Consider the following 18,552-nt stretch of genomic DNA (forward strand, 5'->3'; position numbering starts at 1 on the left):
CCTATAGTTTCTCCTTTTTTTCTCCTAACCGTCGGTCAAATGACTGGGGGGGCGGAGCCTGGGAGGGGCTATGTGGACAGCTTTTGCTGTGCTCTTTGCCATTTCCTGTTGGGGAAGAGAATATTCCCACAAGTTATGGATGACGCCGTGGACCGGACACACCGTTGGAGAAAGTAATTTATCAGGTAAGCATAAATTCTGTTTTTTTTTTTCTTTCATGACTCAGATAGAACATACAGTTTTAAACAACTTTCAAATTTACTTCTATTATCAAATTGTCTTCATTTTCTTGTTATCCTTTGTTGAAAGTCAGCAAGTGTCTCTTGCACTATATGGCAGCAGTTTTGGAACAATGTTATACATTAGCAAGAGCATTAGATGGCAGCACTATTTCCTGTCATCTTGTGCTGCAGACATGTGCACGCTACCTATTTAGATATCTAACAAAGAATAACATGAGAACGATATAAATTTGATAATAGAAATAAATTGGAAGCTTTTTTTTAAATGAATTCTCTATCTGAATCAAGAAAGAAAATGTTGGGGTTTCATGTCCCTTTAAATATGAATTTTTGTGTGCGTCTTTGTTTTTTATTATTCTTAAAGAGCCATAAAAATGCTGTTTTGCTTCACAACATCTGATATCTAAGTTCTTAAATGTGCCATTAGAGCATTTGACAGTACATATTAACAATACAACATTACATTAAGACTCAGGAGATTCTTCCTATGTTAAGGACCTAGCCTCTGTATTCTTTAAAATAATTTCCAAAAGGTTTCACAAACCTGTTTCTCAATAATGGAAACAACTGCTGAAAATCAAGAGATTTAGAGTTAAGTAAAACACATGCATCATTCATCAAAAACAGCAGTTATGCTACAGTATTCCATTGAATTGGTAGCTGTTTTTTGTTATGCATATTTCTTTTAACATATTTTTATTTTTAATAATTTTATCATTTTCATTAATGGTTCATGACTCACAACTTTATAATGGGGCCTGTTTCACAGCAGAATGTTTAATAATACTAAAGTAATGTGTTTCTATTTGAAAAAAATATCTTATGTTCAAATACCCTCCTGATTTATATACCCCATAAGTTGATCTGTTGGTTTTGAAATATACAAGCACTGAAAATGATTTTATCTTTGGTTATTTGAGCAGGTCCTGCATAGTAAATATGTCTGCTTATAATCAAAATATATATTATTTATGTGGAGAATTGATAACATTGCAATATTTTAAATCCTTGCTGCATCATAACTAGTTTACATGTCTTTGTAGCAAACACAGTGCATATTTCTCTATATGTTTTACTCGCTATATATGATATGTGTCATTATATTTTTTTGAAGCTTATAAAAAGGAATCTCCATAATGTGAAAAGAATGGCTTCACATCCAGTTCATCAATATTGTAAGTAATGCTCTGTGTTCAGCCTGTAATTACTAAAATAAAATATCCTGTGTGATAGATATTTTGCATGTTTAAATCTCACTTTGTTTTCACTAGATATTACTGGCGCTCAGGATGGTAGCGTTCGAATGTTTGAATGGAATCGGCCCCAGCAGCTTATTTGCTTTCGTCAGGCTGGAAATGCACGAGTTACACGTTTGTACTTTAATTCCCAAGGCAATAAGGTTTGTCTCTTTAGTATAGTTTTTCATTATGAATTTTGATTTTCTCCCACTTCAGCTAAGTCACACTTAGATGTTACAGAGTTGGCATGTTTTTTAGCATGGTATATGCTGGTATTGTGGTCCAGACACTTTATCCATTCTATCACAAGACCTCAAATCTATCTGTGTTAGTTGATGTCTGTTGTATGTTGCATGTTTATTTGGACATAAATATGAACTTTTATCTTATAGGGGGGTTTCTGAGTATTTTCTAATATATTTTTTTAGTGTGGTGTTGCTGATGGAGAAGGATTCTTGAGCATTTGGCAAGTAAACCAAACGGTATCCAGTCCAAAACCCTATCTGGTGAGTTTAATCATAGGAAACATTTCTCTCAAGTACTATTTTGCTATGTATTTTTTTTTTTTGTTTGATCAACAGAAAATGTGAAAGTAAAGAATTAATACCATAAACTAAGAAAACTTAATTTAACAATGTTCATTATATATTGTGATTGTAAAATGTAAGATGGCAAGATCACCTTTTTGGCAATACTGACTGCCTTTTAGAGAAGCGCTAGAGAGAGGTACAGGCCTATTTATATTTTGTGTGCTGCTTTCAAAGACTTGAATATGTCTCAGAGGGTGTGCTGGAAGTTGGAGGTAAAGTTAAATAGATAGTGGAAAGTTAAGTTAGGTCAAATTGAATGGGTTTATAAAATAATGCAAGAAATAGTAAGAATGTATAGTTTGAATTCTACAGCTATGATGTGTTGATATGCGTTGCTCTTGGATTTCTATAAATAAGTGTTACAACAAAATAGTAAGAGAACAGTTGAAAATAGTATCATAGCAATCTGCTGTTCATTGTTGTTAATTCAATTTGATAAGGTACATTTCTTTTTATATATAACAAAATAATTTAGTATTCATTTTTATAAGATCACTAATTATTTCATATGTTTATGTCTGCAAGACAAATGATAGTAGAATTAAATCTTCTAGGTATAATAATCCCCTTTGAAATATTTTCTTGGAATTAACTGCAAACCTTAAAGGGCCAGTAAACCTAGCAAATACTGTTATATAATTCTGCACATAGTGCAGAATTATATAACTAGCTTAGTGCCAGGTTTCTAAAGCAAATTGTTAGATAGATATTTAGCAAAGAAAACAGAACGCCGCTCGTGGCTCTACTGAGCGGGTCTGTTTTCTGCTGCTAAGCGCATCGCGGGCACGCTGTCTAGTCACAGCACGCCCGATCACACTATTAAAATCAATATGGCTCGCTCTGGTCTGGTAGCGGGAGCGAGCTACATTGAGTTTAATAGTGCGATCGGCCCGGCTGTTATTAGACAGCGTGCACAGATGTGCTTAGGAGAAGAAAACAGACCCGCTCAGTAGAGCCAGGAGCTGTGTTCTGATTTCTTTGCTAAATATCTATCTAACAATTTGCTTTAGAAACCTGGCGCTAAGCTAATGTTATATAATTCTGCACTATGTGCAGAATTATATAACTATTTGCTAGGTTTACTGGCCCTTTAAAATTAAAATGTTTTCTATTTTTGAAGGATTTAATTAACATATTAATAAAATTCCTAACAACCATGTCAGTTAGATATCTTTAATTAAACATATTTAAATACAATATAACTTGGAAAGTATTTTTCAAAATTCTGCTTTGAATAATTCTTAGTTCTATGTAATATCCATTATTACATAGTGTGTTGATGGTTTCAACTTGCTATATTAAAAAGGTTTTCTTCTTAAAGACACGATGAGTCCACGGATCATTTTCATTACTTATGGAATATTCCCCTCCTGGTCAGCAGGAGGAGGCAAAGAGCACTACAGCAGAGCAATTAAATAGCTCCTCCCTTCCATTGTTGCTATTTCTGATGCCCCCTCCCAGAAGCCTGAGGAGGAGGATACTGTAGTAGCATTTGAAGGTGAAATTTCAGATTCTGACAGTGTAATTCCTCTTGTGATACTGAAGTTGTAGCACCCTTCGGGTTTAAGCTAGAACACCGCCGGCTGTTACTTAAGTAGGTTTTAGCTACATTGGACGACAGCGACTCCACGGTCGTTGTTAATCCTAAGAAATCCAGTAAGCTAAACACATATTTGAAGGTACCTTCCTCGATAGAGGTTTTTCCGGTACCAGACGAGCTTCTGAGATCATTGCTAAGGAGTGGGAGAGACCGGGTACCCCTTTTTCTCCATCTCCCATTAAAAAAAAAAAAAAAAAAAAAGGTTTTCCATAGCCGACTCAGTTGAGGAGGCTTGGCAAACAGTCCTCAAGTTGGAAGGAGCTGTTTCCACCTTAGCTAAGAGAACTACTATACCCATAGAGGATAGTTGTGTTTCTAAAGATCATATGGACATAAAATTAGAGATTACTCAAAAAGATGGAGGTACACCGGGGCTTACAATGGAAGCCAACTGTGTGAATTGCTACCGTTACTAATGCGGCGGCATATTGGTTTGATGCGTTGCTATCTGGACAGAAACTCCCCTGGATCAAATCCAATATAGAATAAAAGCTCTTAAATTGGCTATTTCCTTTATTACGGATGCTTCCCTTCAAGTTATCAAGTTGGGAGCAAATATTTCCGTTTTTCTCTGTCCTAGCTTAGCTTAGCTGTCTAGCAAGCGGAAGGTTTGCAGTTTGAAACCAGCTGCAGCTATTTGCTCCTTGAATGTGTGCTAGCAAGCTGTTTTAACAGAGGCTAAAACTTTGGTCTGCGGACGTATCCTCTAAGTCTAAGCTTTCAGCGATTCTTTGCAAGGGGAAGACCTTGTTTGGATCTGGCTTGACGGAAATAATCTGATATTACGGGAGGTAAGGGTCATCTTCTCCCTCAGGATTAGAGAAATGATGCAAGAAGCCTGCTATTGCATGGCAGCATGAAGGGCATGTCTCTGATCCGAGATCGGATCTGGTGGGGGGGCAGATTTTCCCTCTTCGCTTAGGCTTGGGTTCGGAGGATCCCTGGGCAATAGAAATCGTGTCCTAGGGATACAATCTAGAGTTCAAAAGTTTTCTTCCCAGGGGCAGGTTTCTGCTTCATGATTATCTGTAGACCAGACAAGAGGAGAGGCATTTTTACTCTGTATAGAAGTTCTCTCCGACCTGGGAATGATAGTTCCTGTTCCGATTCAGGTTTGGGATTTTCTTCCAATCTGTTTGTGGTTCCTAATAAAGAGAGAACCTTCAGGTCTATTTTAGATCTCTAGAGTCTAAACAGATTCCTCAGAATACCGTCCTTCAAGATGGAAACTATTCGTTCCATTTTGCCTTTGATCCAAGAGGGTCAGTTTATGAAGAAGAAAAAAAAGGTGTATTTAAAGGACGCGTATTTGCATGTTTCCGTTCTCAGAGATCATCACAAATTCCTGAGGTTTGTCTTGTTAGGCTAACACTTCTAATTTGTGACTCTTCCTTGCGGTCTTGCCATAGCTCCCAGAATTTTCACAAAGGACCTGGGATTGTTGTTGGCAGTGCTTCGGTTACAGGATATTGCAGGGGTGCCCTACCTGGACAACATCAACAGTCCAGGCACCATCTTTTCAATAAGCAAGATCCTCATGGACATTGGGTTATCTTCCCTACTATCTATTGGGTGTAAGGTGAATTTGGAAAAGAGTTCCTTAATCCTTACTTCAAGGGTACCTTTCTTAGAAACCATAATAGATTCCCTATTAATGAGGATTATTCTGACAGATATCAGGCATAACCATTCTGGAGCAGAGAACATTCTACAATGCTCCTCTGGCCTGGCCCAGTTAGCTTCGGTCCAGGTTATCAGGACATAATGTCAGTGGTTTACTTCATGCATTAGGATGGAATGAAGGTTTCTTGGCGATGACAGAGGTTTCCAAAATGATTCAGTGGGCGGAGACCCATTTTTGTTGTCTATCGGCAATCCACATCCCAGTGGTGGACAACTGGGAGGCAGATTTTCTGAGCAGACAGACTTTTTAGGGGGAGTGGGAACTCCATCCGGAGGTGTTTTCCAGTCTGATCCTCAAATGGGGTTAGCTGGAATTGGATCTCATGGCATCCAGGCAGAATGCTAAGCTTCCGAGGTACGGGCCGAGATCCAGAGTTCCTCAGGCGGCACTGATAGCTGCTCTGGCAGCCCCTTCGTCCTTCAATCTAGCATATCTGTTTCCCTGTTTGCTCTCCTTCCTCGAGTGATTGGCCGGATCAAACAGGAAAGGGTTTCAGTGATTCTCATAGCTCCGGCCTGGCTTCGCAGGATCTGGTATGCAGACCTGGTGGAGATGTTGTCTCTACCTCCTTGGAGGCTTCTGCTTCGAAGGGATCTTCTGATTCAGGGTCCCTTCCATCATCCAAATCTAGATTCTCTGGAACTGACTGCTTGGAGATTGAACGGTTGATTCTAGCCAAGCGAGGTTTTTCTGACTCAGTCATAGACACTTTGATTCAGGCTCGTAAGCCTGTCCCTAGAAAGATTTATCACAGGATTTGGCGTAAATACCTTTATTGGTGTGAATCCAAGGGCTACTCCTGGAGTAGAGTTAGGATTCCTAGGATTTTGTCTTTTCTCCTGGAAGGATTTGAGAAAGGTTTATCTACAAGTTCTTTAAAGGGTCAACATTTCAGCATTATCTATCCTGTTACGCAAGTGTCTAGCTGATGTCCCTGAAGTTCAGTCTTTTTGTCAGGCCTTAACCATAATTAGGCCTGTTTAGTGAGGTCCACTCAGCCTTTCATCCTTCTGAGGTCGATGAAATGAGCAGTGCCTTGAGAATCTTATGGGTGATTAGCCACATAATTCATAAGTATTAGACCTTTTAAACCAGTTACTCCTCCATGGAGTCTTAATTTAGTTCTCAAGGTTCTTCAAGGGGTTCCGTTTGAACCTCTGCATTCTTAGATATCAAGTTGTTATCTTGGAAGGTTTTATTTTTGGTAGCAATTTCTTCTGCTCGTAGAGTGTCTTGAGTTTTCAGCATTTCAATGTGAACTCCCTTACCTTATTTTTCATGGGGATAAGGTTGTTTTCTGTATGAAATTTGGATTTCTTCCCAAGGTTGTTTCTGATAGGAACATTAATCAGGAAATTGTTGTACCTTCCTTGTGTCCTAATCCTTCTTCTAAGAAGGAGAGGCTCTTACACAATTTGGATATAGTTCTCGTTTTAAAGTTTTATTTACAGGCGACTAAGGACTTTCGCCAGTCTTCCTCTTTGTTTGTGGTATTGTCAGGCAAACGTAGGGGGCAGAAAGTTACAGCTGTTTCTCTTTCTTTTTGGCTACAGAGTATTATACGTTTGGCATACGAGACTGCTGGTCAGCAGCCTCCTGAAAGGATTAAGGCTCGTTCCACTAGGACTGTTGCTTCCTCATGGGCATTCAAAAATGAAGCTTCTGTGGATCAGATTTGCAAGGCTGCAACTTAGTCTTCTCTTCACACTTTTACAAGGTTTTACAAATTTGATACTTTTTGCCTTGACTGAGGCTGTTTTTGGGAGAAAGGTTCTTCATGCAGTCTTGTCCCTCCCGTATCATCCGTGTACTCAGCTTGGGTATTGGATCCCATAAGTAATGAAGATGATCCGTGGACTCATCGTGTCTTTAAGAAGAAAGGAAAATTTATGCTAACCTGATAAATGTATTTCTTCTTAGACACGATGAGTCCATGGCCCGCCCTGTCCTTTTAATACAGGATGTTATTTATTGTAAACTTCAGTCACCTCTGCACCTTGGCTTTTCCTTTCTCTTCCTAACTTCGGTCGAATGACTGGAGTGGGAGGGAAGGGAGGAGCTATTTAACAGCTCTGCTGTGGTGCTCTTTGCCTCCTCCTGCTGACCAGGAGGTGAATATCCCATAAGTAATGAAGATGGTCCGTGGACTCATCGTGTCTAAGAAGAAATACATTTTTCAGGTAAGCATAAATTTTGTTTTTCAACTAGCTTTTTTAACCACTTGTTTGTTTCCCAACATGTCAAGCAATGTTTTATGTATTGACTTTGAGCTTTATAATCCATTTTCTTTCATAAGGTGGTGAGAGTCCACAAGCCATCATATGTGGGATAAAAGTCAAGTCCATTAGGAGGAGGCAAAAAATACCCAACATCCCAAGAGCTTTTAAACGCTCCCACTTCCCTGATTACCTATCTGTCTTATTTTTTGCCTCTACATGTGAAGCATATAGTGAGTTTTTGTGTCCTCAGTACAGTACAAGTGCATATTCATACAAATAGTATTATAGTAGTTTTACAGTTTCTTAAGTGTTCCATAATTTATTTATTTATTCTTTTTATGCAACTGAGTTATTTTTCTCTATTCGTCCTGTGTTTCTCTTTACTATGGAGCAAACTGGAAAAGTTCCTTCTAAACACCTTGACACTGATCCTTTAGTGGGAAGATCCTCGGATCATTTCCCAGTTTTCAAGTGTGTGCTTTGCAATTTTGTGTCAGTATGTCCTCTGTCTCAGTTCTGTAAGTCATGCTTGATTAGCCATAGAAATTTTAGACTTGTGTCTCCTATTATTATTTCTCTAGTGCTTTGTTCTCCTCTTATTTCTCAGGAAGCACAACCTGATTTTTCTCCCGGGTTTAAGGAGTACCAACTTTCTACTATTTCTGATGTTTTAGCTGCTATTCCTGTATCTGACAAGTGTAAATGTTCCTTTCAGGAAGGAAGTATTACTGAAGATATTTACTCTTCACGTTTTATTCACAAGGGAAGGAGATCTTCTAAAATAATTCAAGAGTCAGATTTGGATTCTTCTGACAGGGGATGTCTTGTTGGACTGTCAAGATTCCTTATTGGAAAAAAAATCAGATAGTTCATCTTTTCTTTTTAGATTAGATCATTTGCACTCTTTGTTGCACAAGGTTTTGCTGTCTTTAGGGGTTCAGGAAACAAAATTACCTGAAGAAAAGCCAATTAAACAACTAAGCCACTTCTTCAAACCTCAGACTAGATCTGCTGAGGTTTTTCCTGTTCTGAAAGCTATTTTGGACCTTATACCTACTAAGAAATTAAACAATCCAGGAATTCCTTTATACCTTACAGAAAAATCTAAGAAGATGTTTCCAGTAAATTCGACAAATGTGGCTTTGTGGGAAACCACAGGAGGGCTTTTCAACAGACTGGTTTCATATTCAGACTTAAGGTTGGGGTTGCTTGCATAGCAGGCACTATAATCTTGTGTTGTGGTTCTTTATCTGAAATTATTTCTGAAGAGACATCTCTTGGTGGTGATTAAGATCATTTAAAGATGATCAAAGTGGCTAACTTTTATTTCTCTTACTTGGTGTATTCAGTCCACGGATTCATCCTTACTTGTGGGATATTCTCAATCCCTACAGGAAGTGGCAAAGAGAGCACACAGCAAAGCTGTCCATATAGCTCCCCTCAGGCTCCGCCCCCCAGTCATTCTCTTTGCCACTCTAACAAGTAGCATCTCCACGGGAGGGTAAAGAGTATGTGGTGTTAGATTTGTAGTTTTTATTTCTTCAATCAAGAGTTTGTTATTTTAAAATAGTGCCGGTTTGTACTATTTACTCTGGGGCAGAAAGTGATGAAGATTTCTGCTGAGAGTAAAAAGATTTTAGCATGTTGTAACTAAAATCCATTGCTGTTCCCACACAGGACTGTTGAGTACAGGAGAACTTCAGTTGGGGGGAACAGTTTGCAGGCTTATACTGCTTAAGGTATGTTCAGTCATTTTTTCTAACAAGACCTGGTAGTGCTAGAAGACTGACAGAAATCCCATGAGGGAAGGTAAGCCATTTTCTGAGACACTGTATAGAATGATGGCTTCAGTTAAGGGCTTTAATACTGACAGACACTGTGATGGGCTAAATCGATTACTTATTTGGGTAATCTTATGTTTATTAAGCGTTTTAGACGTTGAAAACACTTTTTGGGGACTTTTTTTATGCCTGGCATTTTGTAAGACAGCTAATCTGACTCAGAAAGGCCCCATAACTCAGGAGTGATGAAGGAGGGGGCCTCATTTTCGCGCCTCAATTGCGCAGTTAATTTGCAACACAGCTCCATGCAGCTTCATGTGCAGAGCCTTTAGAGTACAGGAGGACTTCAGGGAGGCTTAATTTACACCTGCAATTAACCCTAAAGGAAGGTAAAGCCACAGTAAAGACTGTGGCATCGTACTGTAGTGGGTTAAACCGGGTGTTTACTTCATTTTGCTCTGGTTTGGGCATTAAGGGGTTAACCGATTTGAAAATTTGTGTGCAATCATTTCAAGGCATTAGAATCATGTGGTGAAAATTTCATTAAGATCGGATGTTTTTTGATGATTTGGTAAAAAAGTGTGTGCCTTTTTATTATTTAAATAGACAGTAACGTTTTTTCAAAAAGTATTTTTTTCAACATTTTAGTGTTGTCTGAGTCTTTCAAACATGTCTGAGCCTACAGATAGACCTTGTTCTTTATGTTCAAAAGCCATGGCTGTACCCCCATTGCATTTATGTTTAAAGTGTGCAAAAACATCTAAGCATTTTAAAGATCATCCAGTGACAATTAAAAATGCTGCCCAAGATGATTCCTTAACGGAGGGTAATGAGGATAGTCCTCCTTCCTCCCCCCACGTGTGTACACCAGTTACGCCCGCGCAAGCGATGCCTAGTACCTCTAGCGCATTGGCCCCTATCACTTTACAACAATTAGCAGCAGTAATGGATAATTCCCTTGCAGCATTTTTATCCAAACTGCCAGTTTTTCCAAGAAAGCTCGATAGCTCAGTTTTAAATACAGAGGATGAGCAATCTGAAGCTTTGGATAATTTATCTGTAGTACCCTCACAAAACTCAGAGGTAGCAGTGAGGGAAGGGCTGTCTGAGGGAGAAATTTCTGACACAGGAAAAGTTTCTCAGCAGGCAGAGTCAGATTCCTTAGCGTTTAAATTTAAGCTGAAACACCTCCGCGTCCTGCTTAAGGAGGTTTTAGCTACGCTGGATGATTGTGACCCCATGGTGGTCCCTGAAAAATTGTGTAAGATGGACAGATTTCTAGAGGTCCCTGTATAAACTGAGGCATTTCCGATCCCAAAGAGGGTGGCGGATATTGTGACTAAGGAGTGGGAGAGACCAGGTGTACCCTTTGTTCCCCCACCTATCTTTAAGAAAATGTTCCCCATAAACGACCCTAGGCGGGACGCGTGGCAGACGGTCCCTAAGGTAGAGGGGGCTGTTTCAACACTGGCTAAGCGTACAACTATACCAATAGAGGACAGTTGTGCTTTCAAAGATCCTATGGATAAAAAATTGGAAGGATTGCTGAAGAAAATTTTTGTTCAGCAAGGTTTTCTGCTTCAACCAATTGTCTGCATTATTCCGGTAACTACTGCAGCGGCTTTCTGGTTCGAGGCCCTGGAGGAGTCGCTCCAGAGGGAGACTTCATACGATGAGGTCATGGTTAGAATTCACGCTTTGAAGCTGGCTAATTCTTTTATCACTGATGCCGCTCTCCAATTAGCTAAACTAGCGGCGAAAAACTCAGGTTTTGCCATTATGGCGCGAAGAGCGCTTTGGCTCAAATCGTGGTCGGCGGATGTGTCGTCCAAAACAAAACTGTTAAATATTCCCTTCAAGGGGAAAACCCTATTCGGCCCAGAGCTGAAAGAAATTATTTCAGATATCACTGGGGGCAAGGGCCATGCCCTTCCACAAGATAGGCCGTTTAAGGCCAAAAATAAGGCAAATTTTCGCTCCTTTCGCAACTTCAGGAGCGGACCTGCTGCAACCTCTGCTGCCACAAAGCAAGATAACGCTTCCCAGCCCAAAGCAACCTGGAAACCCTTGCAGGGCTGGAATAAGGGTAAACAGGCCAAGAAGCCTGCTCCTGCTACCAAGACAGCATGAAGGGGTAGCCCCCGATCCGGGATCGGATCTGGTAGGGGGCAGACTTTCTCTCTTTGCTCAGGCTTGGGCAAGAGACGTTCCGGATCCCTGGGCATTAGAAATAGTTGCTCAGGGGTACCTTCTAGAATTCAAGGATTCTCCCCCAAGGGGAAGGTTCTACATTTCTCGTTTGTCTTCAGACCAAACAAAGAAACAGGCGTTCTTACGCTGTGTAGAAGATCTACTAAAAATGGGAGTGATACACCCAGTTCCGGTTGCAGAACAAGGACTGGGCTTTTACTCAAACCTGTTTGTAGTTCCCAAAAAGGAAGGAACTTTCAGGCCAATACTGGATCTAAAAATTCTAAACAAATTCCTCAGAGTTCCGTCTTTCAAGATGGAAACCATTCGGACAATCTTGCTGATGATCCAGGAAGGTCAATATATGACTACCGTGGATCTAAAGGATGCGTACCTACATATTCCTATCCACAAAGATCACCATCAGTTCCTAAGGTTCGCCTTTCTGGACAAACATTACCAGTTCGTAGCCCTTCCTTTCGGGGTGGCCACCGCTCCCAGAATTTTCACAAAGGTGCTAGGGTCCCTTCTAGCGGTTCTAAGACCGCGGGGCATTGCAGTAGCACCTTACCTAGACGACATACTAATACAGGCATCGTCCTTTCACAGAGCCAAGGCTCATACGGACATCGTTCTGGCCTTTCTAAGGTCTCATGGGTGGAAGGTGAACGTAGAAAAGAGTTCTCTGTCCCCGCTCACAAGGGTTCCCTTTCTGGGAACACTAATAGACTCGGTAGAAATGAAAATCTTTCTGACAGAGGTCAGGAAGTCAAAACTGCTGAATACTTGCCGAGTTCTTCATTCCATTCCTCGACCTTCCGTGGCTCAATGCATGGAAGTAATTGGTTTAATGGTTGCGGCAATGGACGTAGTCCCTTTCGCCCGAATCCATCTCAGACCACTGCAGCTGTGCATGCTCAAACAGTGGAATGGAGATTACGCAGATTTGTCTCCTCAAATTCAAATGGATCAAAGAACCAGAGACTCTCTTCTCTGGTGGTTGTCTCAAGTTCACCTGTCTCAGGGAATGAGTTTCCGCAGACCGGAGTGGATCATTGTCACGACCGATGCCAGTCTGGTAGGCTGGGGTGCGGTCTGGAACTCCCTGAAGGCTCAGGGACTATGGTCTCGGGAAGAATCTCTTCTCCCGATAAATATTTTGGAGCTGAGAGCGATATTCAATACGCTCCAGGCGTGGCCTCAACTAGCAGAGGCCAAATTCATCAGGTTTCAGTCGGAAAACATCACGACTGTGGCGTACATCAATCATCAGGGAGGAACAAAGAGTTCCTTAGCGATGAAGGAAGTAACCAAGATCATCAAATGGGCGGAGGATCACTCCTGCCATCTATCTGCAATTCACATCCCAGGGGTAGACAACTGGGAGGCGGATTTCCTAAGTCATCAGACTTTCCATCCGGGGGAGTGGGAACTCCACCCGGAGGTTTTTGCTCAGCTGACCCAGCTATGGGGCATTCCAGAGTTGGATCTGATGGCGTCCCGTCAGAACACCAAACTTCCCCTTTACGGATCCAGATCCAGGGATCCCAAGGCGGCATTGATAGATGCGTTAATAGCGCCTTGGTCATTCAGTCAAGCTTATGTCTTTCCACCGTTTCCTCTTCTCCCTCGGCTAATAGCCAGAATCAAACAGGAGAAGGCTTCGGTAATTCTGATAGCGCCTGCGTGGCCACGCAGGACTTGGTATGCAGACCTAGTGGACATGTCATCGGTCCCACCATGGAAACTGCCATCGAGGCAGGATCTTCTAATCCAAGGTCCTTTCAAGCATCCAAATCTAGTTTCTTAGCTAAGCGGGGTTTCTCTGATTCAGTTATAGATACTCTGATACAGGCCAGAAAGCCTGTCAGCAGGAACATTTACTATAAGATATGGCGGAAATATCTTTGGTGGTGTGAATCCAAGGGTTACTCGTGGAGTAAAGTTAGGATTCCAAGGATATTGTCTTTTCTCCAAGAAGGTTTAGAGAAAGGTCTGTCAGCTAGTTCCTTAAAAGGACAGATATCTGCTCTGTCTATTCTGTTACACAAGCGTCTGGCAGCTGTACAAGACATTCAGGCGTTTGCACAGGCCCTAGTTAGAATCAAGCCTGTCTACAGACCTGTGGCTCCTCCATGGAGTCTAAATTTAGTTCTTTCAGTTCTTCAAGGGGTTCTGTTTGAACCTTTGCATTCCATAGATATCAAGTTATTATCTTGGAAAGTTTTGTTTTAGTAGCTATTTCTTCTGCTCGAAGAGTTTCAGAATTGTCTGCTTTGCAGTGTGATTCACCCTATCTGGTGTTCCATGCAGATAAGGTTGTTTTACGCACTAAAGGTGGTTTCTAATAGGAATATTAACCAGGAAATCATTGTTCCTTCTCTGTGCCCTAATCCAGTTTCTAAGACGGAACGACTGTTGCACAATCTCGATGTGGTTCGTGCTTTAAAGTTCTATCAAAAAGCAACCAAAGATTTCAGACAAACATCATCCTTGTTTGTTGTGTATTCTGGTAAGAGGAGAGGTCAGAAAGCGACTGCTACCTCTTTTTCCTTCTGGCTGAAAGCATCATCCGATTGGCTTATGAGACTGCTGGTAAGCAGCCTTCTGAACGAATTACAGCTCATTCCACCAGAGCTGTGGCTTCCACATGGGCTTTCAAGAATGAGGCTTCTGTTGAACAGATTTGTAAGGCAGCAACTTGGTCTTCACTGCATACATTCGCCAAATTTTATAAATTCGATACTTTTGCTTCTGCGGAGGCTATTTTTGGGAGAAAGGTTTTGCAAGCAGTGGTGCCTTCCGTTTAGGTTACCTGACTTGTTCCCTCCCTTCATCCGTGTCCTATTGCTTTGGTTTTGGTATCCCACAAGTAAGGATGAATCCGTGGACTGAATACACCAAGTAAGAGAAAACAGAATTTATGCTTACCTGATAAATTACTTTCTCTTACAGGTGTATTCAGTCCACGGCCCGCCATGATATTTAAGCCAGGTTCAAATTTAATTTACAATAACTACAGTCACCACTGCACCCTATGGTTCTCCTTTTTCTCCTAACCGTCGGTCGAATGACTGGGGGGGACGGAGCCTGAGGGGAGCTATATGGACAGCTTTGCTGTGTGCTCTCTTTGCCACTTCCTGTAGGGATTGAGAATATCCCACAAGTAAGGATGAATCCGTGGACTGAATACACCTGTAAGAGAAAGTAATTTATCAGGTAAGCATAAATTCTGTTTTTGTGATGCAATTGTTGAGAGAATTTGCATTAATGCCAAAAATGCAGCTCTGGCTGTTTTAACTCTGAGAGCCTTGTAGCTAAAATCTTATTCTACAGACATGGTGTCCAAGAGAAAATTTTTGTTCCTTCCCTTTCAGGGAAATATTTTGTTCAGCCCAGGAGGGTACAGATTGGGCCTTTTTCAAAGACACTTTGAAGGTTTCTTTCAGGGGTTGTTATCCACATGGCTATTACTAAAAGACTTGGGAGTGTTTCTTTAGGCCTCACAAGCACTGGAGTGAGGTGGGAGGGGCCTAATTTTGCGCCTCAGATGCGCAGTTATTTTGACTAGAAGTTCAGGCTGTTTCACATGGAGGGTCCTGCTGCAGTTTGAGGGCCTATAAGAAGCTTTTCCCCACAAATCTGGTTCCTAAGCGCAGGTAGGGCCACAGCAGAGCTGTGGCAAGGTGCTGAAGTTTCTTTAACCGTTTTTTTGGCTTACTGTCGATCCGGTTTGGGCATTAAGGGGTTGATTGTTTTTATTGCTAGTGGTGCAATCTTACTAATGCTTTAGGTACATACTGTAAAAATTTCGAAAAGTTTGCTGCATTTTTTCACTGTTTTGCAAAATTATGTGCCTTTTTTATCTCTTAAAGGCACAGTAACGTTTTTTTTCAAAGTGTGTTTTTACTTAATTAAAGTGATTTCCATGCCTGTTTGTATTATTACTAGTCTGTTAAACATGTCTGACACCAAGGAAAATCCTTGTTCAATGTGTTTAGAAGCCATGGTGGAACGCCCTCTCAGAATGTGTCCCACTTGTACTGATATGTCTATACACTTTAAAGAACATATTGTTGCACTTAAAAATGTGTCCCAAGATGATTCTCAGACAAAAGCTAACGAGGTTAGCCTGTCAACCTCTCCCCAAGTGTCACAACCAGTTACGCCCGCTCAAGCGACGCCTAGCACCTCTAGTGCGTCTAACTCTTTTACCTTGCAAGACTTGGCGGCAGTTATGAATAATACCCTCTCAGTGTTCTTATCTAAACTGCCCGTGTTACCTGCAAATCATGATAGCGAGGGATGTGCTGTCTGAGGGAGAAATTTCCGATTCAGGAAAGGTTTCTCGACAGACAGATTCAGATACGTTGGCTTTTAAATTTAAACTAGAACACCTCCGCTTATTGCTCAGGGAGGTATTAGTTACTCTGGATGACCCTATGGTGGTTCCAGAGAAATTGTGTAAAATGGACAAGTACCTAGAGGTTCCTGTTTACACTGATGTGTTCCCGGTCCCTAAGAGGATTGCGGATATCGTTACTAGGGAGTTCGATAGACCAGGTATTCCCTTCGTTCCCCTTCCTGTTTTTAAGAAAATGTTCCCCATATCTAACCCCATGCGGGACTCGTGGCAGACGGTCCCTAAGGTGGAGGGGGCTGTTTCTTCACTTGCTAAACGCACAACTATACCAATTGAAGACAGTTGTGCTTTTAAAGACCCTATGGATAAAAAACTAGAGGGTTTACTTAAGAAAATGTTTGTTCAACAAGGTTTTCTTCTCCAACCTATTGCGTGCATTGTTCCTGTAACCACGGCAGCTGCTTTCTGGTTCGAGGCGCTGGAAGATGCGCTCCAGATGGAGACCCCATATGAGGACATTATGGACAGAATTAAGGCTCTTAAGCTGGCTAATTCTTTTATCACAGATGCTGCTTTCCAACTAGCTAAGTTAGCGGCAAAGAATTCAGGTTTCGCCATTTTGGCGCGCAGGGCACTATGGCTAAAGTCCTGGTCGGCCGATGTGTCGTCAAAATCCAAACTATTGAACATCCCTTTCAAAGAAAAGACCCTCTTCGGGCCTGAATTTAAAGAAATTATTTCAGAAATCACTGGGGGAAAAGGCCATGCTCTCCTCCAGGACAAGTGCTTCAAGACAAAGAACAAACAAAATAATTTTCGTTCCTTTCGGAATTTCAGGAGCGGTCTCGCTTCATCCTCCCCTGCTGCAAAGCAAGAGGGTAACTCTTCACAACCCAGGGCAGCCTGGAAACCTTACCAGGGCTGGAACAAGGGTAAACAGGCCAAGAAGCCTGCCTGCAGCTGCCTCCAAGACATCATGATGGGGTAGCCCCAGATCCGGGACCAGATCTAGTAGGGGGCAGCCTCTCTCTCTTCGCTCAGGCCTGGGCAAGAGATGTACACAATCCCTGGGCCTTAGAGATTGTATCCCAGGGATATCTTCTAGAATTCAAGGACTCCCCTCCAAGGGGAAGGTTCCACATTTCTCGTCTGTCTTCAGACCAGACAAAGAAAGAGGCGTTGTGTAGAAGACCTACATACAATGGGAGTGATCCACCCAGTTCCAATTGCGGAACAAGGGCTGGGTTTTTACTCAAAACTGTTTGTGGTTCCAAAGAAAGAAGGAACTTTCAGACCAATCCTGGATCTCAAAATTCTAAACAAATTCCTCAGAGTCCCATCATTCAAGATGGAGACCATTCGGACAATCTTACCAATGATCCAGGAGGGTCAATATATGACCACCGTGGATTTAAAGGATGCGTATCTGCACATTCCTATCCACAAAGATCATCACCAGTTTCTCAGGTTCGCCTTTCTGGACAAGCATTACTAGTTTGTGGCTCTTCCTTTTGGGTTGGCCACTGCTCCCAGAATTTTCACAAAGGTGCTAGGGTCCCTCCTGGCGGTTCTAAGACCCCGAGGCATAGCAGTGGCGCCTTATCTAGACGACATCTTAATTCAGGCATCGACTTTCCAAAGAGCCAAGTCTCACACGGAAATCGTATTGGCCTTTCTGAGGTCTCACGGGTGGAAGGTGAACATAAAAAAGAGTTCTCTCTCCCCCCTCGCAAGAGTTTCCTTCCTAGGAACTCTGATAGACTCGGTAGATATGAAAATATTTCTGACGGAGGTCAGAAAGTTGAAACTCTTAACCACTTGCCGAGTCCTTCATTCCATTCCTCGGCCATCTGTAGCTCAGTGCATGGAGACAATCGGACTAATGGTAGCGGCAATGGACATAGTCCCTTTTGCACGGATACACCTCAGACCACTGCAACTATGCATGCTCAAACAGTGGAATGGGGATTATGCAGATTTGTCTCCTCAAATACAGCTGGACCAGGGGACCAGAGATTCTCTTCTCTGGTGGTTGTCTCAGGATCACCTATCTCAGGGAATGTGTTTCCGCAGACCAGAGTGGATCATTGTAACGACCGACGCCAGTCTGTTGGGCTGGGGTGCAGTCTGTGACTCCCTGAAAGCTCAGGGCTTATGGTCTCGGGAAGAAGCTCTTCTCCCGATAAACATTCTGGAACTGAGGGCGATATTCAACGCGCTTCAGGCATGGCCTCAGCTAGCTGCGGCCAAATTCATCAGATTTCAGTCGGACAACATCACGACTGTAGCTTACGTCAATCATCAAGGGGGAACACGGAGTTCGCTAGCAATGACTGAGGTAACCAAAATAATCAGGTGGGCGGAGGATCACTCCTGCCATCTCTCAGCAATTCACATCCCAGGAGTAGACAACTGGGAGGCGGATTTTCTAAGTCGTCAGACTTTTCACCCGGGGGAGTGGGAACTCCACCCGGAGGTATTTGCCCAGCTGACTCAGCTATGGGGCACTCCAGAATTGGATCTGATGGCGTCCCGTCAGAACACCAAACTTCCTCTTTACGGGTCCAGGTCCCGGGATCCCCAGGCGGTGCTGATAGATGCTCTAGCAGTGCCTTGGTCCTTCAATCTGGCCTATGTTTTTCCAT

The 18,552-nt window shown here is 42.1% G+C and overlaps 1 protein-coding gene across 2 annotated transcripts in view; it reads left to right on the forward strand.

The window, feature by feature from the left end:
- Positions 1-18,552, forward strand: part of DMXL2 (Dmx like 2) — a 641,271-nt gene that overhangs the window by 579,886 nt on the left and 42,833 nt on the right. For both annotated transcript variants that reach the window (XM_053717470.1, XM_053717469.1), the window contains 3 exons: positions 1,357-1,417; positions 1,514-1,641; positions 1,909-1,986. In XM_053717470.1, coding sequence (XP_053573445.1) covers positions 1,357-1,417; positions 1,514-1,641; positions 1,909-1,986 — 267 coding nt within the window. The remainder of the gene's footprint in view (positions 1-1,356; positions 1,418-1,513; positions 1,642-1,908; positions 1,987-18,552) is intronic.

This window comes from Bombina bombina, chromosome 6, assembly GCF_027579735.1.
Source record: "Bombina bombina isolate aBomBom1 chromosome 6, aBomBom1.pri, whole genome shotgun sequence".
In the NCBI taxonomy this organism is placed as follows: domain Eukaryota; kingdom Metazoa; phylum Chordata; class Amphibia; order Anura; family Bombinatoridae; genus Bombina; species Bombina bombina.